Source organism: Ovis aries, chromosome 2 (genome assembly GCF_016772045.2).
Source record: "Ovis aries strain OAR_USU_Benz2616 breed Rambouillet chromosome 2, ARS-UI_Ramb_v3.0, whole genome shotgun sequence".
NCBI classification, from domain to species: domain Eukaryota; kingdom Metazoa; phylum Chordata; class Mammalia; order Artiodactyla; family Bovidae; genus Ovis; species Ovis aries.
Genome location: NC_056055.1, coordinates 205265721 through 205286324, shown reverse-complemented (window position 1 = coordinate 205286324; position 20604 = coordinate 205265721). Strand labels below are relative to the sequence as shown.

At 40.4% G+C, this 20604-nt stretch overlaps 1 protein-coding gene and 1 non-coding gene across 4 annotated transcripts in view; one reads left to right on the top strand and one right to left on the bottom strand.

Moving 5' to 3' along the window:
- The window catches only part of LOC101104050 (cytochrome P450 20A1), a 42856-nt gene extending 27739 nt beyond the window's left edge, over nucleotides 1-15117 (bottom strand). Inside the window, exons 1-5 of one of the 3 annotated variants that reach the window (XM_060410272.1) lie at nucleotides 14993-15117; nucleotides 14304-14364; nucleotides 9889-9938; nucleotides 9109-9275; nucleotides 7690-7832 (exon numbers count right to left, since the gene is read on the bottom strand). In XM_060410272.1, the coding sequence (XP_060266255.1) occupies nucleotides 7690-7832; nucleotides 9109-9275; nucleotides 9889-9938; nucleotides 14304-14327 (384 nt within the window). In that variant the 5' untranslated portion in view covers nucleotides 14328-14364; nucleotides 14993-15117. The other 2 variants (XM_027965109.3, XM_042244976.2) reach the window with 2 other exon arrangements.
- TRNAR-UCU (transfer RNA arginine (anticodon UCU)) lies at nucleotides 3929-4001 on the top strand. The gene has a single exon. It is a non-coding gene; the product is annotated as a tRNA-Arg (tRNA).
- Nucleotides 15118-20604: the final 5487 nt, after the last annotated feature.

Here is a 20604-nt window from a genome sequence, read left to right as displayed (position 1 = left end):
TAACATTTTTCTATACAGCTTTTCATGTTTTTCTATAATGTATCTATGTATATGTGTACATATGTGTGTGTGTAGAGGTATACTTTGAACAATGTAATAATTCTCTACAAACTGTTCTATATATTGGTTTTTTCACTTATCATCTGTTATGGGTTGACTGTGCCCCCCTCAAAAAAAGATCCTGAAGTTCTAACTCCCGCAGTGCCTGTGAATGTTACCTGATCTGGGAATAGGTTCTCTGCAGATAATTTAAGATGTGCACATTAAGGCCTTAACACAATATGACCATGTCCTTATAAAAAGGGGAAATTTGGACACTGAAACATACACACACACACACAAACACACACACAGGGGGACCTCATTATAAACAAGAAGGCAGAGACTGAGGTGATAAATGTACAAAATGGTCAGCAAACTACCAGCAACTAGGAACGAGGCATGAAACAGACTTTTCCTCAAGGCTCTCAGAAGGAACCAACTCTGCTGACACCGGAATCCTGGACCAACAGCCTCCAGAACTGCGAGACAATACATTTCTGTCGTTTAAGCCACCAAGTCTGTGGTACTTTGTTATGCTAGCCCTAGCAAACTAATATATCACCTTAAAGCCATCTCCCTATGTCAGTAAATAAATGTCTTTGCCATCTTCCGTAACATTTTCATTCTCATCCACTGCAAGGATTTACGATTCAAATAATCCTCTACTACTGGACATTTAAGTATTTTCTAATTTCTGCCTCAATAAACAATGCTTCGGTAATTATCTTTACCATTTGGCTTCTTTTGACATGAAATTTCTGAGTTAAGAAGTCATTTTTTAAGCTTTTACCACACTCCACTGGGGAAAGCATATATCAACTTATACTCTTACCAGCAAAATGCCCATTTCCCATACCTTGGATAGTACTAAGTGTTGTCATTTTATAAAATCTCTGTCGGTCTAACAGGTAAAAAAACCCCAACACTGCTTTACTTGGTTTATTTCATGCTAATTATTGATAGGCTCCAGATAAGTTTCAAATTTAATGGCCCTCTACATGTTTTCCATAAAGTACTGCATGTTCACTTTTTTAGCCATGTTTCTATTGGGGCTTATATCTTTTTTTTTTTTAAATAAAGAGCTTTGTGCCTAGCTGGTTTTTAAATGAAGTCCAGGATGTATCTTTCTCCAGTACTAAGTGATGAGTACTCAACAGTTTTCTGGTGACCTTTCTTCCGTGAACTATTACACACTAAAAAAAGAAAAAACCTGAAAATGGTACTCCCAAACACCAAACCTGGGCTCCAAATGGTATCCTAAAAACCTATTCAGACAACATGCGGCTTATCAGAGAATTTAATTGTGAATACCTCCCCCCAGTACCAGATCATTGCTGACTGTGTAACGAACAGATTAAATGCTTTCAATCTATGCTGGGAGTCTTTTTTTTTTTACCCTCTTTTAAGCCTTGGCCATAAAAATTTTATTATCAATACTATCATTGTATCACAGAACTGTATTATGATCTGCTCATCCATTTATTTTGCACAGTATTTTACAATACAATGCAAATATTAGACATGATTCATACATTTTTGTATTCTAGACACAAAGCTAATGCATCTGCTAGAAGCTTATGTGCATCTCATTTAGTTTATGAATCTTGAATCTGTTTATGAATTTTGGTTTATGAATGTTGGTTATATACATTAGATGGGAATGCTAACAATCTGTTGAGCTTCATCTGACTGTTAAATCAATGAGTTCAATAATTTCGGCTATTAACATATGACTACTGAACTGTCAACTGAGAGGATTCTGTAAAACTGTCATAAATTCTAAGATCCAGAAATATTTGTTAAATCATAGTTTAACTCAAAAGTCATAGGAGCATATGGGGTTGAAGCACTGAAGACAGAAATTACACTCACAGAATTAGAGTGCAGGTTCACACACAGCCTTGGAGCAGAGACAGGGCAGGAAGGAGCCAGAACTTACAGGATGAGGTTTGAGAGGGTTAGAGAAGAGTCAGAACACAGAACTCAGATCTGGATCAAAAAAAAAAAAAACAAGGAAAAGGTTTGTTGTGTCAGTATGAAATTAACTTACTTTGGAGTGATAACTGGTAAACACCCCTGTTCTACAGAAAACCATTAGTAGGGAGGAAGAGGAGGCTCAGACCACGTCCTCTTCAATCATGTTCTTGCTGATTAAATATTAATTGGTATTTCTGACTAATGAATAAGCTAAGTAACTGGCTTGTGCTAAGGGGTTGACAATATAAGCCTGAAACACATTTCTCATGTATGGACCCAGTCTATGTGCCAAAGCTTGAAAATATGATGGTAAGAAACGTTTAAATTGGGAAATAATTTCCACTTTGATTTGCCTTTGATCAGACTGGAAAAGGAAAAAAACACAATACAGATAAACAATAAAAAAGATTGAACATTTGGGAAACAGAGCCTACGATAAAAGATTAATGAAGTTTGAATTACTTAAATCAGAGAAGAAAGACTAATTAAAGCTTTTAACAATAAAAAGTACTGAAAAGCATAATCACTGGAAGCAAAGCAAAGAGAAAATGGGTAAAATTCCCTGGAGATATACAATTATATACCAAGATTCTTATGGACACATGTATTTAAACAGATAGAAAGATTCTGATTCACGAATGCTTAGACAAAGGTAACATAACTGCTTTCAGGAGGACAATCGGGTGTGACAGGACCAGCTATGACAACCCAAGCAGGCAGCCTGAGAGATCCAGAGAACATATAATACTGAATAGTACTGACAACGATGAGAAGGTAGACATTAGATATACAAATCTCCTGACGGCCCTGTGAATAGTGGCTATCAGTGAGAAAAGGGAATTGGAAAGGAGAAAGACTAATCAGCTATGAGTAAAAGCCTTGATCAGTTTCTCTTCGGAAGCAAAACTGTGCAGAGAGGAGCCAACATGTTAATTAATGCTTACAGTAAACTCACTTGGAATCCAGTGAGTTTGAGATTTAAGCCAGACTCAAGCCAGCCTCAAATCTTGAATGTAAAGTGTGAGTTCCAAACAGAATTGGAGAATAAGGGGAAAAAATAGTATTAAGCATTTATCAAATATAATTTTTAAAAAGCAGATACTATAGGATGAATCAAAATGGCATCCTCTTCAGAATTATCAACTATCCTACAACTCAAAAAAGTCACAAAAGTGCTTAGAATGTGCAGTCTGAACAATTTTAGAAGGAATGAACATATTTAAGGTCAAAGAAAATGGACCAAGTAGCTACTACATGCTAAATCCCGTTAAGTCCTTGAAAAAGCATGACCTCATTATATGATGATGACCTCATTATATGATGTCTGGAATCTACTTAAATACAACCCAGAAAGAAAACAGGGGAGTTAAGTAGGGGAAAGATAAAATAGGACTGCACTGAATTTGATAACTGTTAAAAAGTTTAGTGATGAGCATACGGATGTGTGTTATAGTATTCTATTTTTATTTAAATTTTCCATGATTTTTAAAATTATTTACTCTATGTAATGTGAGAGACAGTGAGAGGTATTTGTGTACTTGTGAGTGTATGTGGGTTTACTCTATATAGAACAGAAAGGACTCCCATGTAACCTTCCAAATGGGACAGATTTAGGTCCATCAACTATTAAAACCCTGCATGAAAGAAGTAACACATTAGATGAACTGGAAACATTAACAAGGAGATACCGTTTCAGAGGAACAAGAAAAATACAAGGAGTCAGGGGAGCAGGAAACAAACAGCAGGAAAACCTCAAGCAGAGGAAGGAAAGGTATTTTTTTGAGTACTGACTGTGTTGTAAGACTTGATGTTGGGAATTTTACATCATGACCTCATATAATCCTCACAGCCAATTTGTAATGTGGATGCTATTAATATTATCCTCAATTTAAGATAAGGCAATAGGACTTTCTTGGTGGTCCAGTGGTTAAGACTCTGCACTTCTAATGCAGGGGGCATGGGTTCAATCCCTGGTCAAGGAATTAAGATCCCATATACTGCACAGCATAGGCGATAAAAACTCACAAAGGTCAACCATGCAGATACGAAATGACAGAAATAAGACTGAAAGCCTTTTTTCCAAACTTAGTGTCTCTGCTCTATACCATATTGCTATTTACCAAGAAGCTGCATAAAACATACAACAAAATAAATAACTTTGAGATGCACTGAGTCTGTATGCCACAACTAAAGATTCTACGTGCTGCTGGTTTTGAGTTGGGTCTGAAAACAAAGAACAGATCTATTGATACAACACTGCTCTAAAAATTTCTTCCGGTTCTCCTATTATACAGAATGAATTAAGTCAGAAAGAGAAAGATAGATATCGTATTCTAACACATATGTACAGAATCTAGAAAAATGGTACTGAAGAACTTATTTACAGGGCAGCAATGGAGAAACAGATATAGAGAACAGACTTACGGACATGGGGAGAGGGGAGGAGAGGGTGAGATGTATGGCAAGAGTAACATGGAAACTTACATTACCATATATAAAATAGATAGCCAATGGGAATTTGCTGTATGGCTCAGGAAACTCAAACAGGGGCTCTGTATCAACCTAGAGGGGTGGGATGGGGAGGGAGATGGGAGAGAGTTTCAAATGGGAGGGGATATATGTATACCTATGGCTGATTCCACAGTTTATTGTGATCCACACAGTCAAAGGCTTTGGCATAGTCAATAAAGCAGAAATAGATGTTTTTCTGGAACTCTCTTGCTTTTTCCATGATCCAGCAGATGTTGGCAATTTGATCTCTGGTTCCTCTGCCTTTTCTAAGACCAGCTTGAACATCAGGGAGTTCACAGTTCACGTATTGCTGAAGTCTGGCTTGGAGAATTTTGAGCATTACTTTACTAGCATGTGAGATGAGTGCAATTGTGCGGTAGTCTGAGCATTCTTTTGCATTGCCTTTCTTTGGGATTGGAATGAAAACTGAACTTTTCCAGTCCTGTGGCCACTGCTGAGTTTTCTATTGCTGGCATATTGAGTGCAGCACTTTCACAGCATCATCTTTCAGGATTTGAAATAGCTCCACTGGAATTCCATCACCTCCACTAGCTTTGTTCGTACTGATGCTTTCTAAGGCCCACTTGACTTCACATTCCAAGATGTCTGGCTCTAGATTAGTGATCACATCATCATGATTATCTGGGTCCTGAAGCTCTTTTTTGTACAGTTCTTCCATGTATTCTTGCCACCTCTTCTTAATATCTTCTGCTTCTGTTAGGTCCATACCATTTCTGTCCTTTATTGAGCCCATCTTTGCATGAAATGTTCCCTTGGTATCTCTAATTTTCTTGAAGAGATCTTTGGTCTTTCCCATTCTGTTGTTTTCCTCTATTTCTTTGCATTGATCGCTGAAGAAGGCTTTCTTATCTCTTCTTGCTATTCTTTGGAACTCTGCATTCAGAAGCTTATATCTTTCCTTTTCTCCTTTGCTTTTTGCCTCTCTTCTTTTCACAGCTATTTGTAAGGCCTCCCCAGACAGACATTTTGCTTTTTTGCATTTCTTTTCCATGGGGATGGTCTTGATCCCTGTCTCCTGTACAATGTCACGAACCTCATTCCATAGTTCATCAGGCACTCAATCTATCAGATCTAGTCCCTTAAATCTATTACTCACTTCCACTGTATAATCATAAGGGATTTAACTTAGGTCATACCTGAATGGTTTAGCAGTTTTCCCTATTTTATTCAACTTAAGTCTGAATTTGGCAATAAGGAGTTCATGATCCGAGCCACAGTCAGCTCCCGGTCTTGTTTGTGTTGACTGTATCAAGCTTCTCCATCTTTGGCTGCAAAGAATATAATCAATCTGATTTCGGTGTTGACCATCTGGTGATGTCCATGTGTAGAGTCTTCTCTTGTGTTGTTGGAAGAGAACTGGACATGGAACAACAGACTGGTTCCAAATAGGAAAAGGAGGACATCAAGGCTGTATATTGTCACCCTGCTTATTTAACTTCTATGCAGAGTACATCATGAGAAATGCTGGACTGGAAGAAACACAAGCTGGAATCAAGATTGCTGGGAGAAATATCAATAACCTCAGATATGCAGATGACACCACCCTTATGGCAGAAAGTGAAGAGGAACTAAAAGCCTCTTGATGAAAGTGAAAGAGGAGAGTGAAAAAGTTGGCTTAAAGCTCAACATTCAGAAAACGAAGATCATGGCATCCAGTCCCATCACTTCATGAGAAATAGATGGGGAAACAGTGGAATCAGTGTCAGACTTTATTTTTGGGGGCTCCAAAATCACTGCAGATGGTGATTGCAGCCATGAAATTAAAAGATGCTTACTCCTTGGAAGAAAAGTTATGACCAACCTAGATAGTATATTCAAAAGCAGAGATATTACTTTGCTGACTAAGGTCCGTCTAGTCAAGGCTATGGTTTTTCCTGTGGTTATGCATGGATGTGAGAGTTGGACTGTGAAGAAGGCTGAATGCCGAAGAATTGATGCATTTGAACTATGGTGTTGGAGAAGACTCTTGAGGGTCCCTTGGACTGCAAGGAGATCCAACCAGTCCATTCTGAAGGAGATCAGCCCTGGGATTTCTTTGGAAGGAATGATGCTAAAGCTGAAACTCCAGAACTTTGGACATCTCATGCGAAGAGTTGATTCATTGGAAAAGACTCTGATGCTGGGAGGGATTGGGGGCAGGAGGAGAAGGGGACGACCCAGGATGAGACGGCTGGATGGCATCACGGACTCGATGGACGTGAATCTGAGTGAACTCCGGGAGATGGTGACGGACAGGGAGGCCTGATGTGCTGCGATTCATGGGGTCGCAAAGAGTCGGACACGACTGAGTAACTGAACTGAACTGAACTGATGGCTGATTCATGTTGAAGTTTGACAGAAAACAACAAAATTCTGTAAAGCAATTATCCTTCAATTAAAAAACAAATTATTAAAAAAGTAAAGAAACATAAGGTTTTATTTTAAAAAACTTTCTTCAGTTTTTCTCCACTCCCATCATTCCAACCTACACAGGAAGTCTAGGTGTTAAAATTGTTTTGCTTTTGTTTCTGTTTCAGAATTTCAGGAGAATAAAAATCAGCTGAGAAAGAAGGCAAGAATACCAAAGACAAAGACACACTAATAGCCAAAATATACAGATGGTCTTCAACCTACAATTTTTCAACTTTCAACAAGGCAGAAAAGCAATAGGCATTCAAAAGAAACTATACTCTGAATTTTTTTTATTTTGATCTTCTCCTGGGTGAGTGATAGGAGGTGCGATATTCTCATAACACTGGGTGCAACAGCAGCCACAGTTTAGTCAGCCACGTTCGTGATCATGAGAGCGAACAGCCCTTAAGTATACAAACATTCTGTCCCCAGACAACCATCTGGTTTTCACTTTCTGTACAGTATTCAATAAACTACATGAGCTATTCAACACTTGATCATAAAACAAGGCTTAGTTTTAGATGATTCTGCCCAACTGCTGGCTAGCAAAAGTGTTCTGAGTGCATATAAAGCAGGCTAGGCTACTAAGTTATGATGTCCAGCAGGTTAAGTGTATTTAAATGCATTTTCAACTTATGATATTTTTTTAGTTCACGATAGGTTTATCAGGACCTAACCTGATTGTAAATCAAGGAAGATCCATATATTATTATCTGTAAAACAGAAATCCAGATCAAACTAGTTTACCTTGAGCAGGACAGCAAAATTACTCCGCAGACAATTAGTCACACCATTTTCGTACAATTTTTTCCTCATGTGATTTTCACTCACGTTCCCACTATCAGACTGATACCTTAATAATGACTTCAGCATGGTTTCAAAAGGGTCCACTGAAACAGACATGATTAAACATTTCTAAGTCAAAGTAATCACTCAAAAAAAAACTCCAGCAAAAGAACAGAGATCAGAAAGGTATGGGACTATAGCAGAGAGGCCAGGAACTCTTTTTTTCCTAACTCCTTTGTCTTTTCTAAATGTGAACAGTTCAAGAGACAATAAAAATTGCCAACAAAACAATACCCAGTAAATTGGGAATTCCACTGTAAACCATTAATACTCAAGTAAATTTTCCACTGCATGACAGCATGTATCTTTGTAAAAGAACTCACTCCATCAATTTTAAGACAAAATTAATGTTGTATGTGTAACTGTCGAGTATTACAGTTAAAACTATTTAGCTGAGTCCAAAACCTTTTCTTTTCTCTTTCACTCACTTTTATGTGTTTCTTCAATGACTATACTGTTTTCACATATACACAAATACACTGTCACTTTAAACAATTAAAACACAGTAAGATACTAAGAAAATAAATTCATCTAAATCTCACCACGCAAGAGATACTCACTGTTAAATATCTGAGGTTTTTGGTTTTTTTTTAATAGTTGTTAACATTTTTTTTTACCAGCAAAAGACAGAAAAATCTGTCAGATTTAGCAAAGAACTACAGTCCCTTCTTTCAGAGTACATCTCTCAGTTCACTCTCCTAATCATTCAAATACCATTTACAAGCTCCCAACTCGCCACCACTGAACTATAAATTCCACAGGAGCAGAGGCCATGTCTGGTTTTACTCATCTTTGTATTTCCTAACAGAGACAGCCTTCCATATTGTGGAAACTTAGTGATTAAGAGCACAGACTCAACCCAGACAGCCTCGCTTCATGTCCCAGGCAAGAATACTAGAGTGGGTTGCCATTTCCTATTCCAGGGAATCTTCTCATCCAAGAATCAAACCCACATCTCCTGAAGTAGCAGGTGGATTCTTTACCACTGAGCCGCCTGGGAAGCCCAAATGCTCTTACACCTTTACTCTTTCAGATGTACCCTTGAACTATTTTTTCAGGTTCAAAAAAAAATCCTGTTGGCATTTGCACTGGGGTATTTTTCATATATATCTATAAATTGAAGGAAGAAAATGATCATTTAAAAATACTGTGTCTTAAGTGAAGTGAGGTGATTTAATATAAAGACTTCAGCACAATGCCTGACATATAAAGTATTTAATAAATGTTAGCTATTCCTAAGAGCAGTGTATGGACCTTCATCTATAGACATCTATTCTTAAAAGATAAGGATCAGCTAATTAGAAAGACAATCAGACTTACGTGTCTTATTGGGGTTGATATGCTGCTTTAGTACATCAACAGTGCCCAAACTAACCACAAGACGCCTGCCAAACCAGAAAGAGACCACAGGCCCGTATCTCTCATGCAGATTAACCAGGAACTCGTGCAGACTTCCACTGTTCACAATATCTGGAAGATTACCATCTCTGAAAAAAGAGCAATATTTGAAAAAATAATTTAATATGGAAGAATCAGAAAAACAAAAATACTAGTTGATTCTGAATTAACTGTGTCAACAGAGGAAAACAAAGATAAACGAAAATCAAATTACTGCAAAATCCAAAACTATTATATTTGACTTCTCACTTTTGGTAGCTACATTTAGATATGCATTTGTCTGATATTTTGAGAATTCAAAACACTTCACATCAACAAAGCTGCACAAGAACATCTGACTTAGACACTGGAAAATGATCCAAGTTTGCAGCACCTCATTCTGAGACAGCAATGGATGCCACCACTGGCTATTAAATAACAGGTGAATTTAAATCAGCTATGGCAACTTTTTCTTATTCCATCTTAATTCTGTCTTTCTATTTTCAACACTCTCTGGCTAAGGGAAGTGAAAAAAATTAAAGGTTTTGATTTATACAGGCTTCCTTTCATTTATTGACAAAGTTTAGGTGGTATGCCCAAACACAAGTTTAAAGAAAACAAAGGGACTAAATAAACTGAGCAATCTAAAAATATGGTTTAGTTTTTATCCAAAAACTAAGAGCTGACTTTACCTGATTTAAAAAAGCCAAAAAGCCAACTTACTTTTCCTCTGTTGGAGTAATGCCTGGAATTCCTGCAGCTTGTCTGGAAGCCTTAGGGAAAAAAATTTAAATAATTTAGTATAACGAATGATCATATATCCCATAAGTCAGATGTGTTTTGCCAAGACATGTGCAGGACCTTAAATGATGGTTATTCAATTTGGTTGAATCTCAGAGATTATTTATCTACTAAAATAAAAAAAAACTGGATTCTTTGTACTGAAAAGAATTATCCTAATATTCCTCCTCTCTGTCAATTAAACTAAGGTGTCTGAAGAATTTAACATCTATTATATATCAATTAATATATAAAACCAAGCACATTTTTCTTTGTTCTGAGACTATAAATGGTCTCGTCTGGCTTGGCTTTCAAAAAATTTAATGTCATAATTATAATAGTGTCATTCCTAAAATAGTTCTCTTTCAAGTCAAAGAATTTGTCAAAATACAAAGTGATATTCATATTTTAGGCCTTCCCAGGTTAGTGTAAGGAATCCGCCGGGCTTCCCTTGTGGCTCAGCTGGTAAAGAATCCGCCTGCAATGCAAAAGACCTGGGTTCAGTCTCTGGGTTGGGAAGATCCCCTGGAGAAGGGAAAGACTACCAACTCCAGTATTTTGGCCTGGAGAATTCCATGGACTGCACAGTCCATGAGGTCGCAAAGTCGGACACAACCGAGCAACTTTCACTTTCAAGGAATCCACCTGCCAATGCAGGAGACACAGGAGACTCAGGTTTGATCCCTGGGTTCGGAAGATCCCCTAGAATAGGGAATAGCAAACCACTCCAGTATTCTTGCCTGGAAAATTCCATGGACAGAGGGGACTGGCAGGCTATACTCCATGGGGTCACAAAGAGTCCGGGTCTCCATGACTGCACAAGTGAGCGCACACACACGTTTATCTTTTGCTTTAATGTAGTTATCATTATCAGAGTAATACAGTCAGAGAGATCACCTGGTATACAAATAAGTAACAAAATAATTTATACCAAATTGTTAAAGTGACAGCCTCTGAAGAATGAACTATAAAAAAGTTGGGGGGAATTTTAATTTTTTACAATTTTATATTGGGTTTATGGTTACTGTATTTAGAGGTTAGCATTTTTATTTTATTTTAAAACAAGCGTATCACTTTTAAAATGACTTCTTATAATTTTTAAATTAGCTAAATATCTATAGAAAAAATAACCTAAAATATTCAACTTTAGAATCAACTCTGAATTTTGTCTATGATTTTAACTAGTTATTAATCAGAGTTTGGCATTCTGCCCCTTCCTCCCCCTGCTGCTGCTGCTGCTGCTGCTAAGTCGCTTCAGTCGTGTCCGATTCTGTGCGACCCCATAGACGGCAGCCCACCAGGCTCCCCCATCCCTGGGATTTTCCAGGCAAGAACACTGGAGTGGGTTGCCATTTCCTTCTCCAATGCATGAAAGTGAAAAAGTGAAAGTGAAGTCGCTCAGTCGTGCCCGACCCTCAGCGACTCCATGGACTGCAGCATTCCAGGCTCCTCCATCCATGGGATTTTCCAGGTAAGAGTACTGGAGTGGTGTGCCATTACTTAACATTATATAAGTAAATAGTTGTTTATTTGAACATTTAAAGTTTAAACTGTCTTCCATTACATATTCAGAATTGCATAATCATGTTCCTACCATAGGTTGTAAAACATCTAGGCTATTTCTTTCATTTTCTCATTGTTACAGGTAGTGCCATGAAAATCACTGTACAATTTCACTTTTTTCCTCCTTTGGATTATGTACGCCAAGAGATACACTAAGTTCAACAGTACTAACGAAGGAGTTTTACAGTTTCTACTACATACTACAAGAATACTATCTATATGATAGTATGTGCAACTTGCATTTAACTGATGACAGTGAAACCTACAATGTAAGATGTTATCCTACAGCCTCATCAACAATGGAAACTCGTCAATTTTAATGTATAAAAAGTGGGGGAAAGAATGGAAGGAACTCCATAATTAAAGTCAGTGATACTAAAAAAAAAAAAAAAAAAAAGACCCTACTTTTTATTTTCTAGGTTGAAATTATTAATGACTGAAGCAAGCTTCGTGACTTCTCTTCAAATATGATAGAGTGACAACACTCATCAGTGATCTCTTCCTGAAATCCCACAAAATGAAAGTGAAGAAATAAAAAAGGACAAAATAAGGATAAAGAGAATGGGAGAGGAGGCAATAGTGGATGAATAATCTGACCAGTTTTCTTGGAAGTGTTAGTTGTTGGAGCAGTGATTAGTTGACCTTGAGAGGCCTCCTCTGGGGTCTGCAAAGGAGGATTCCCACAGGAAGCAATCAGATTTGTACTTGTAACCACAAAGGCAGAGTAAGATGCAGGACTTTAACAATAAGCAAAAAGTCAATATACAGATCCATTAGACATCATTCTTGTGACTGCCATCCTTCTGGAAAGAGACCTTAAGATTCTAGATTCAGGAACAACAGGTTGGAGGGTGGCATCCCCGATAATCTTAAGCGAAAACTGTTTCCAACCTACAATTTTATACCATGCCAAGCTATCATTGAAGTGTGAAGCTAGAAAAGATAGATTTTCAAACAAGCAAGATTTCAAAAAAATTTTCATGCACACTCCCTCAAGAAATTATGGAAAATGATGCACTGCAGCAAATAAAAGAATTTAAACAGAAAGAGACAGAGAGAGAGACTCACGTGGCATCCAGGAAACAGGGTATACAACAAACGCAAAGAGAATATCAATTCTGAATTTTTTCCCATAAAAATAAATACAAACAGAGACATTACCAACAAAGGTCCATCTAATCAAAGCTATGATTTTTCCAGCAGTCATGTATGGATGTGAGAGTTGGACTATAAAGAAAGCTGAGCATCTAAAAATTGATGCTTTTGAACTGTGGTGTTGGAAAAGACTCTTGAGAGTCCCTTGGACTGCAAGGAGATCCAACCAGTCCATCTAAAGGAAATCAGTCCTGAATATTCATTGGAAGGACTGATGTTGAATCCTTTGGCCACCTGATGCAAAGAAGTGACTCATTGGAAAAGACCCTGATGCTGGGAAAGATTGAAGGCAGGCAGAGAAGGGGACAACAGAGGATGAGATGGTTGGATGGCAACACTGATGCGATGGACATGGGTTTGAGTAAGCGCCGGGAGTTAGTGATGGACAGGGAAGCCTTGTGTGCTGCAGTCCACAGGGTCACAAAGAGTCGCACATGACCAAGTGACTGGCCTGAACTGATGTCTTTGAATATTTGAACGAGCTCACTGAAAAGCATTATGACAGAAATGGTGAGATACTTGCCCCAAACTACTGACAGGCACAAGTAAAGAAACTCTATGCAAATAGTAAGTACAACCACTCCCCTCCGCCCTAATCACAGGTCTACAGCTCCAACAGCAGGCGTGCAGAGAGCCTCAGAACTCTGTGTGCTCTGGATTAATGGCTCCCACACCGGACTCCATGTTTCAACATGAGAAATGAAGTGAGCCCCAAAATACCAGCCAAAACACTCCCCTGTGCTTCACTACATTCACAACTCTGAAATAGCTAAAATAATGAGATCAATCCCCACACCTGGCACGCCCCTCACAAACCCCAGCAAAACTTCAATCTGATAATCACAGCCTCACCACTATCATCTTCCTTGAGACCATCCAGAATGTTATTATGACATTTTCCCTTACATATATTAGATACCACACTAAGCCCAAGACTACCATCCCCAGGTCTTCCTTCATCCCCTAGACTTTTTATTCCTACAGAAGTTTGTCTTCTTTCCTGACCCATCTGTCCCCAACTCAAAACCCGACCTGATCTCAGCCGTTCATTCCTATGGTTGCACTAGGCCTTGACATTACCAGTAACTTTACCATTCCTGGAGTTTTAACATCAAGCTTCCAAATCTCCAAGCACCTCCTATTTCTCCTTCTATTTTTAATATCTTGACTCCAAAAACTATTTTTACCCCAAACAGACTGTTAACCCAATTACTCCTATACTCCTTTTCCAGCCATCCAGCTCAGATTCCATTGTGCCTTTTAATCACTCTCTTGCCCTGTTTCCTTTGCTCAAAAGTACCTAGCAAAACACAAACCCTAATTAAATCCAACATTCTGTCAACTGCCCTGATGCCACATAGTTGAAGGAAAACAGCTGAGGAACACACAGCTTGCTGCCTAGTCTTATTTTACTTTCATGAATTTCAAATGAGTTGTCTGGAAATCTCTACTCCCTCACTCTTCTGACCTAGAAGGCTATTTCTCATAAAATAAAAAAACACTGAAAGTTCCAGATAGGGTAGTTCTAACATTCCAATCAAATTCATTTACCAGCAAGAATATTTAAGGTGTTCTGTCAATATCAGGGATGTGCTTGCCAGTATTCTGTTGCTTTACAAATTTTTCTACAAAACCACCACCTTGCTTTGTAGATGATTCCTCATCCGTTAGCTTCTTTGTTTTCAGAAGCATCTTTTGAGGCTGAAGAAGGTAAGCAGAGAAAGGTCAGAAGGAGATTAGAGATACAGCACTTGGCTGTATGCTCCTTCCACGACCCCTTTAGCATGTGAGGCCCAAGAGGAACAAGACCCGGTCCGGACCTTAAGGACTTTAGATTTCAGGAATGAAAGTCGAAAGGCAGACGGAAAAGCAGGCGACAAAAGAAACACTAGGGGAAAATCCTTGGGAATGGATAAAGGCGACGAGCAGCCTGGAGTTTCCTCTCAGACACACTAGAAAATGGAAGTGGGGTGGGCACAGTCACTGCTCGAAAGCCACCGAAGCACTTCGGCCCCGCCCTCCACAGCGGCGCGGCGAGGACACGGAGGCCGGACCCGCCAACCAGCCCTCAGGCCCCTGCGGCCGCGCCCGCTCCGCCGAGCCTCCGTCCGTGCGTCTCTCGGCGTCCGAGGGTGGTCGAGCCTCCTGCCCTGCTGTCTTCAGCGCCGGCCGCGCGCGCCTGCGAGGCGTCACGTGCTCCGGGAGCGGGGCAGAGTGGCGGCGGGAGCTGGAGCCCTCCCCCGGGGCCCGTTCCCTGCGGCCCGCTGCGGGCTGCGCGACGTGGATGCGGGCGGCGGCCTGAGCCCGTGAGGGCCGGGATGGCGGTTACCGGGTAGAGGTAGAGCACCGCTCCCACCAACGCCAGCAGGAAGGTAACAGCGAAGATCGCGAAGTCCAACATGGTGCCTCAGCCCGGGAACCACGTCTCAGCTCCGCGCTCCTCTGCGGCGTCTCAGCCTGGCGCACCAGAGGGACAGAGGGGTGGGCCGGGGCGCCCGCGGGACTTGCGAGCGGATAGGTCGCCCGGGCGTGGCCTGGGCCGCCGGGGGCGTGGCCTGGGCCGCTGGGGGCGTGCCGTGGTCAGCCCTGCGGTCTGGCGGCGAGAAACAGGGAGACCGAGGCGCGGTTCCGGCGGATTCGATTCCGAGCACGCCCACGACTCCCGGACCCAGTTGCTGAAGGAAGAGGGACCCCGACTTCTAGAAAACGTTAGGAGTTATCGTTTTCCAAGTGGGTTTAAAATGCATATATCAAAATAAAAACAGCTCAAGTTAATCTTTGTTGTTGCACGTCTGGATTTTCTACCACAGTCTAGTGATTTTTGAATCAAATAAATGGACACATGATTCACAATTATTATGTATTTACTTCATGAAATATGTCTTCCCTTTATTTCAGCATGATCTCTATATTTTTATCATCAAGATTTTGACATCATTTGTCTTCTCTTGCCAGAAATGCCAAATTATCCTGTTCCCAGTCATTGTGGTCCTTGAAAAGATTTGATAGATTATTTTAAAACAATCTTTTCAGGTTTATTGAGTCATATAATTAATATATGGGATTTTCTTTAATACTTCCAAATTGAAGAAATTTCGCTCTTAGCAAAATTCCAGGCGGTAGCAATTGGAATTATCGATAGAAATTTATAGTTAATATTTAGCTTCAGAAATGAACTGACTTATCTATGATGTTCAACTGTAATGGAGTTGTTACATATGGTACCATTGTTATTACAGCAAATATTGTAAAACAGTTTAAATTTATGGTAACAATTGTATCACTTATGATTCTCACCATCTCTTAAAGTGAAAGTGAAGTCGCTCTTTGCAACCCCATGGACTGTAGCCCACCAGGCTCCTCCATCCATGGGATTCTCCAGGCAAGAATACTGGAGTGGGTTGCCATTTCCTTCTCCAGGGAATCTTCCTGCCCCACGGATTGAACCCAGGTCTCCTGCATTGCAGGCAGACGCTTTAACCTCTGAGCCACCAGGGCAGCCCTCACCATCTCTTAAAGCAACAACTAAAGTTGTAGGGTAGTGTAAAGAACTTTACATCATATTTAGACCTACATATATATTATTTTAAAAGGAATTTAATATGGAAAAGTGTTCCTAAGCTGACAGTTGCAACCACTATGTTTGCCACAATAATTGTCAAGTGCTTCCAGTCCATTAATGGAACCCTACTGTGTGGATCACAATAAACTGTGGAAAATTCTGAAAGAGATGGAAATACCAGACCACCTGACCTGCCTCTTGAGAAATCTGTATGCAGGTCAGGAAGCAACAGTTAGAACTGGACATGGAACAACAGACTAGTTCCAAATAAGAAAAGGAGTACGTCAAGACTGTATATTGTCACCCTGCTTATTTAACTTCTATGCAGAGTACATCATGAGAAACGCTGGACTGGAAGAAACACAAGCTGGAATCAAGATTGCCGGGAGAAATATCAATAACCTCAGATATGCAGATGACACCACCCTTATGGCAGAAAGTGAAGAGGAACTAAAAAGCCTCTTGATGAAAGTGAAAGAGGAAAGCAGAAAAGTTGGCTTTAAGCTCAACATTCAGAAAACGAAGATCATGGCATCCAGTCCCATCACTTCATGGCAAATAGATGGGGAAACAGTGGAAACAGTGTCAGACTTTATTTTGGGGGGTTCCAAAATCACTGCAGATGGTGACTGCAGCCATGAAATTAAAAGATGCTTACTCCTTGGAAGAAAAGTTATGACCAACCTAGATAGTATATTCAAAAGCAGAGACATTACTTTGCCGACTAAGGTCCGTCTAGTCAAGGCTATGGTTTTTCCTGTGGTTATGTATGGATGTGAGAGTTGGACTGTGAAGAAGGCTGAGCGCCGAAGAATTGATGCTTTTGAACTGTGGTGTTGGAGAAGACTCTTGAGAGTCCCTTGGACTGCAAGGAGATCCAACCAGTCCATTCTGAAGATCAGCCCTGCGATTTCTTTGGAAGGAATGATGCTAAAGCTGAAGCTCCAGTACTTTGGCCACCTCATGCGAAGAGTTAACTCATTGGAAAAGACTCTGATGCTGGGAGGGATTGGGGGCAGGAGGAGAAGGGGACGACAGAGGATGAGATGGCTGGATGGCATCACGGATTCGATGGACGTGAGTCTGAGTGAACTCGGGGAGTTGGTGATGGACAGGCAGGCCTGGCGTGCTGCAATTCATGGGGTTGCAAAGAGTCAGACACGACTGAGCGACTGAATGGAACTGAATGTTTTTTAATTAGGCACAAATCTATTGTGTTTATTCTGAGAACAAAGATTGCTAATTTATCTATTTTTATCAACTTGCTCAAATACTCTTTCCACTGTTATAGTCTCCTCCAACTTTAAAGCATAACCTACAAACCCTTAGTATTTCCCTGGAGCCTGAGCAGTGTTAGCTATGAGGGAGATATTAAAAGTTCAGTTGACCACAAAATCCTGATTAACCACTAAATCCTGACTGAATGCCAAATACTGATTTGCCCATGTGGGCATAAAAATTTGACCATTTTTATGGATTTGTGATATGTGGGTTTCTCTTGAGTATGGGGCCCAAGGCAGGGGCCTGTCTTGCCCTGTTTTATAGGTAGTACTATCCATATAAAAGGACATGCAGTGTGTTTCGTAACCCTCTGACTTCTGGTTAGATTGGCCAACAGGAAATAGTAGCTTAGGATGAAAGGAAAGTCTGGATATTCATTCTCCTGGTTTTCATGCTGTGGACTCACTGTTGAGTGCAGCTTCTGTCATAATACCCCCACACAGATACCCTTTCTAGGAGTTGGAACTCACTTCAGGCTTGGGGTTAATGACAGCTCACCACTGTTGCTTGTCTTGGGGCACTGAAACCCTGTGGTTTCCTTAAACCTTTCCCACATCTTCATAAAAGTTTCCATTCTTGAACTCTTACTAATTCCAGCATGCCATCTGTTTCCTGCTGGGACTCTGATCCACATGGTAATTATCATCATCAAATTTGCCTATTTGGTAGGTGCAAAATTTTTTTCTCAATTCTAATGAATAAGGGTAATCAAATACAGTTTGCTTTTACCTGGAAGAAACAGTATTACACCTTCAGTATAATACTCCTGGACATTGTCATTTCTCCTCTGTGATGTGAGCACATATACCTCTAACTTGTTTGTAATGGTATTCCACACAATATCTTGCCTGTCCATTACTCTGATGACATACTATTGAGACCTGGTGAGCATAAAGTAGAAATTCCCTAGATGCCTTAAAAAAAATACATGCCAGAAAGTCAAAGAGAAATCTCAAAAATTATTTAGGAGTCTGGCATAGTGATAAAGTGCCTACAGGTTGAGTGGCATGAGGTACTTGCATATTGTAACAGCAGTCTGAGATAGAGTTTAAAATGCCAGATATTTAGTGGGGATTAATACTTTGGAAGGAATGATGCTAAAGCTGAAGCTCCAGTACTTTGGTCACCTCATGCGAAGAGTTGACTCATTGGAAAAGACTCTGATGCTGGGAGGGATTGGGGGCAGGAGGAGAAGGGGACGACAGAGGATGAGATGGGTGCATGGCACCACTGACTCGATGGACGTGAGTTTGAGTGAACTCCGGAAGATGGTGATGGACAGGGAGGCCTGGCATGCTGCAATTCATGGGGTCGCAAAGAGTTGGACACGACTGAGTGACTGAACTGAACTGAACTGAATACTTGTGAAGGATGAAACCTGGACTGGGCAGAGAGGAAGTGGAATTATGATGCAGCCCCCATAACTCCTAAACCAACCTAGTGGGGAGTTTGGGATGAGAATTACAATGATAATTGGGCTTTGCTGGGCCTTTTTTCTATGTACCACCTTACTCTCTTCTTGAGAAAAAACTTGGAAGTTAGCCTCTGCAGTTTTTCTGAGGGCCACAATTGATACTTACAATCTTCATTCTCCTTTATCCATGCTAGAATCTCTACTCACCAAGTCTTGAGGCTTGCTTGGTTAGCCTGGAAGAATGAATGAGTTATTCTGAACTGCCTGAGTCCCTGGTGATCATGTACTTCTCAGACTATGGTTTCTCTATCTACAGACACATTTGGGCAAAGAAGTACAAAATAGTGCCCAAGGAGATCGCCTAGGTTCTACACTATTACATATTCCGTCATGTAGTGGCAGCTGTCCCTCTCCCTAATTATCCAGGTCAATTACCCCTCACATCAGCTAGCTGTTCTGATGCTTTATCAGCATGCAGCTTGTGGGTAATGGATATGATATGACTAGTGATCCCATTGTCATGGGCTCCCTCCAGCACTTACTTCCTGTAAAGTGGGTCCTATGATCTAAGGTCATGTTATATGGAATCCACTGCCAATGGATTAATACTCCACTGTCCTTAAGATACTCCAAGGTCCTTAAGATAATAGTGCTGGCTAAGGCCCTGCAGACATAAAAGGCAAACCATGTACATAAAATACATGTCTGTTCCTATAAGAATGAGCTTCTAGCCCTTCCAGAATGGAAGGGGCCCAAAATACATAACTTGCCAGCATGTGACCCACTGAGGAATGAGGAATGCTTGGGCACTAAGCATTTATCATCATTGTTATTAGTAAATGAATTAGACATTCATTGGCGGCAATAGCTAGACCAGCCTTGAGAAGTGGAGGGTTCATCCTACTAAGCCCATGGATAGTCTCCATTTCTGCCATTGTGGCCACTTTGTTCATGTACCTCCCCCTTGTACTGGCCCTAGAATGGCCAATGCAGGGGCCACGTGACATGATCTGAATTTCTTGTTTGGTCCACTTGATTGCTTAATGCCTCTTTCATGGTGGATGCTCCGGACGAGTGCTAATATTTGACGCAAAGATTTTCATGCTTCTTTCCTAATCCTATATGTCTATCTACACACTTGTATCTGACACCTTCATGTCCCCAATCTGAAAAATCTTTTTCCATTTATGTCTCTCATCAGCCGGCCAGGCCTTTCATCATGGCCCATGATTCCTATCTATATTCTAACCTTAGGCCCCTTCTCTTTCCATCCAAAGTAAATGACATGGTGTGCCACTAAAAATCTGCCCACCAAGATGGTTTTCCCTTGCCACTGTTTTTCAAGACCACCCATAAGTAAGGCTTCAACTCACCTTCTATCCATTTTTGTCTTTACTCACATACTGAATCATCCCCTCTGTAAATGCAGCTTGGTCTTTTTTCTCCTCTTAGCTACTCATACAAGATGACTTGTAAACCAATTATTAGCTGAGGAAGGGGCACTGGCGCAACAGTAGTGGAGACTTTGGAGATCTGGGATCCTTGCTCAGGCAGCTTCCCTCTTCCCTATGGTCCTTAAGACATGGTGGTCTGACAAGACTTAGCGGATGTTAGGTAGTGTTGGGAAACTGAGTCTGTTAAGAGCAAGGTATAAACTGCCATTCTGTTCTGGACATGTCTTTTC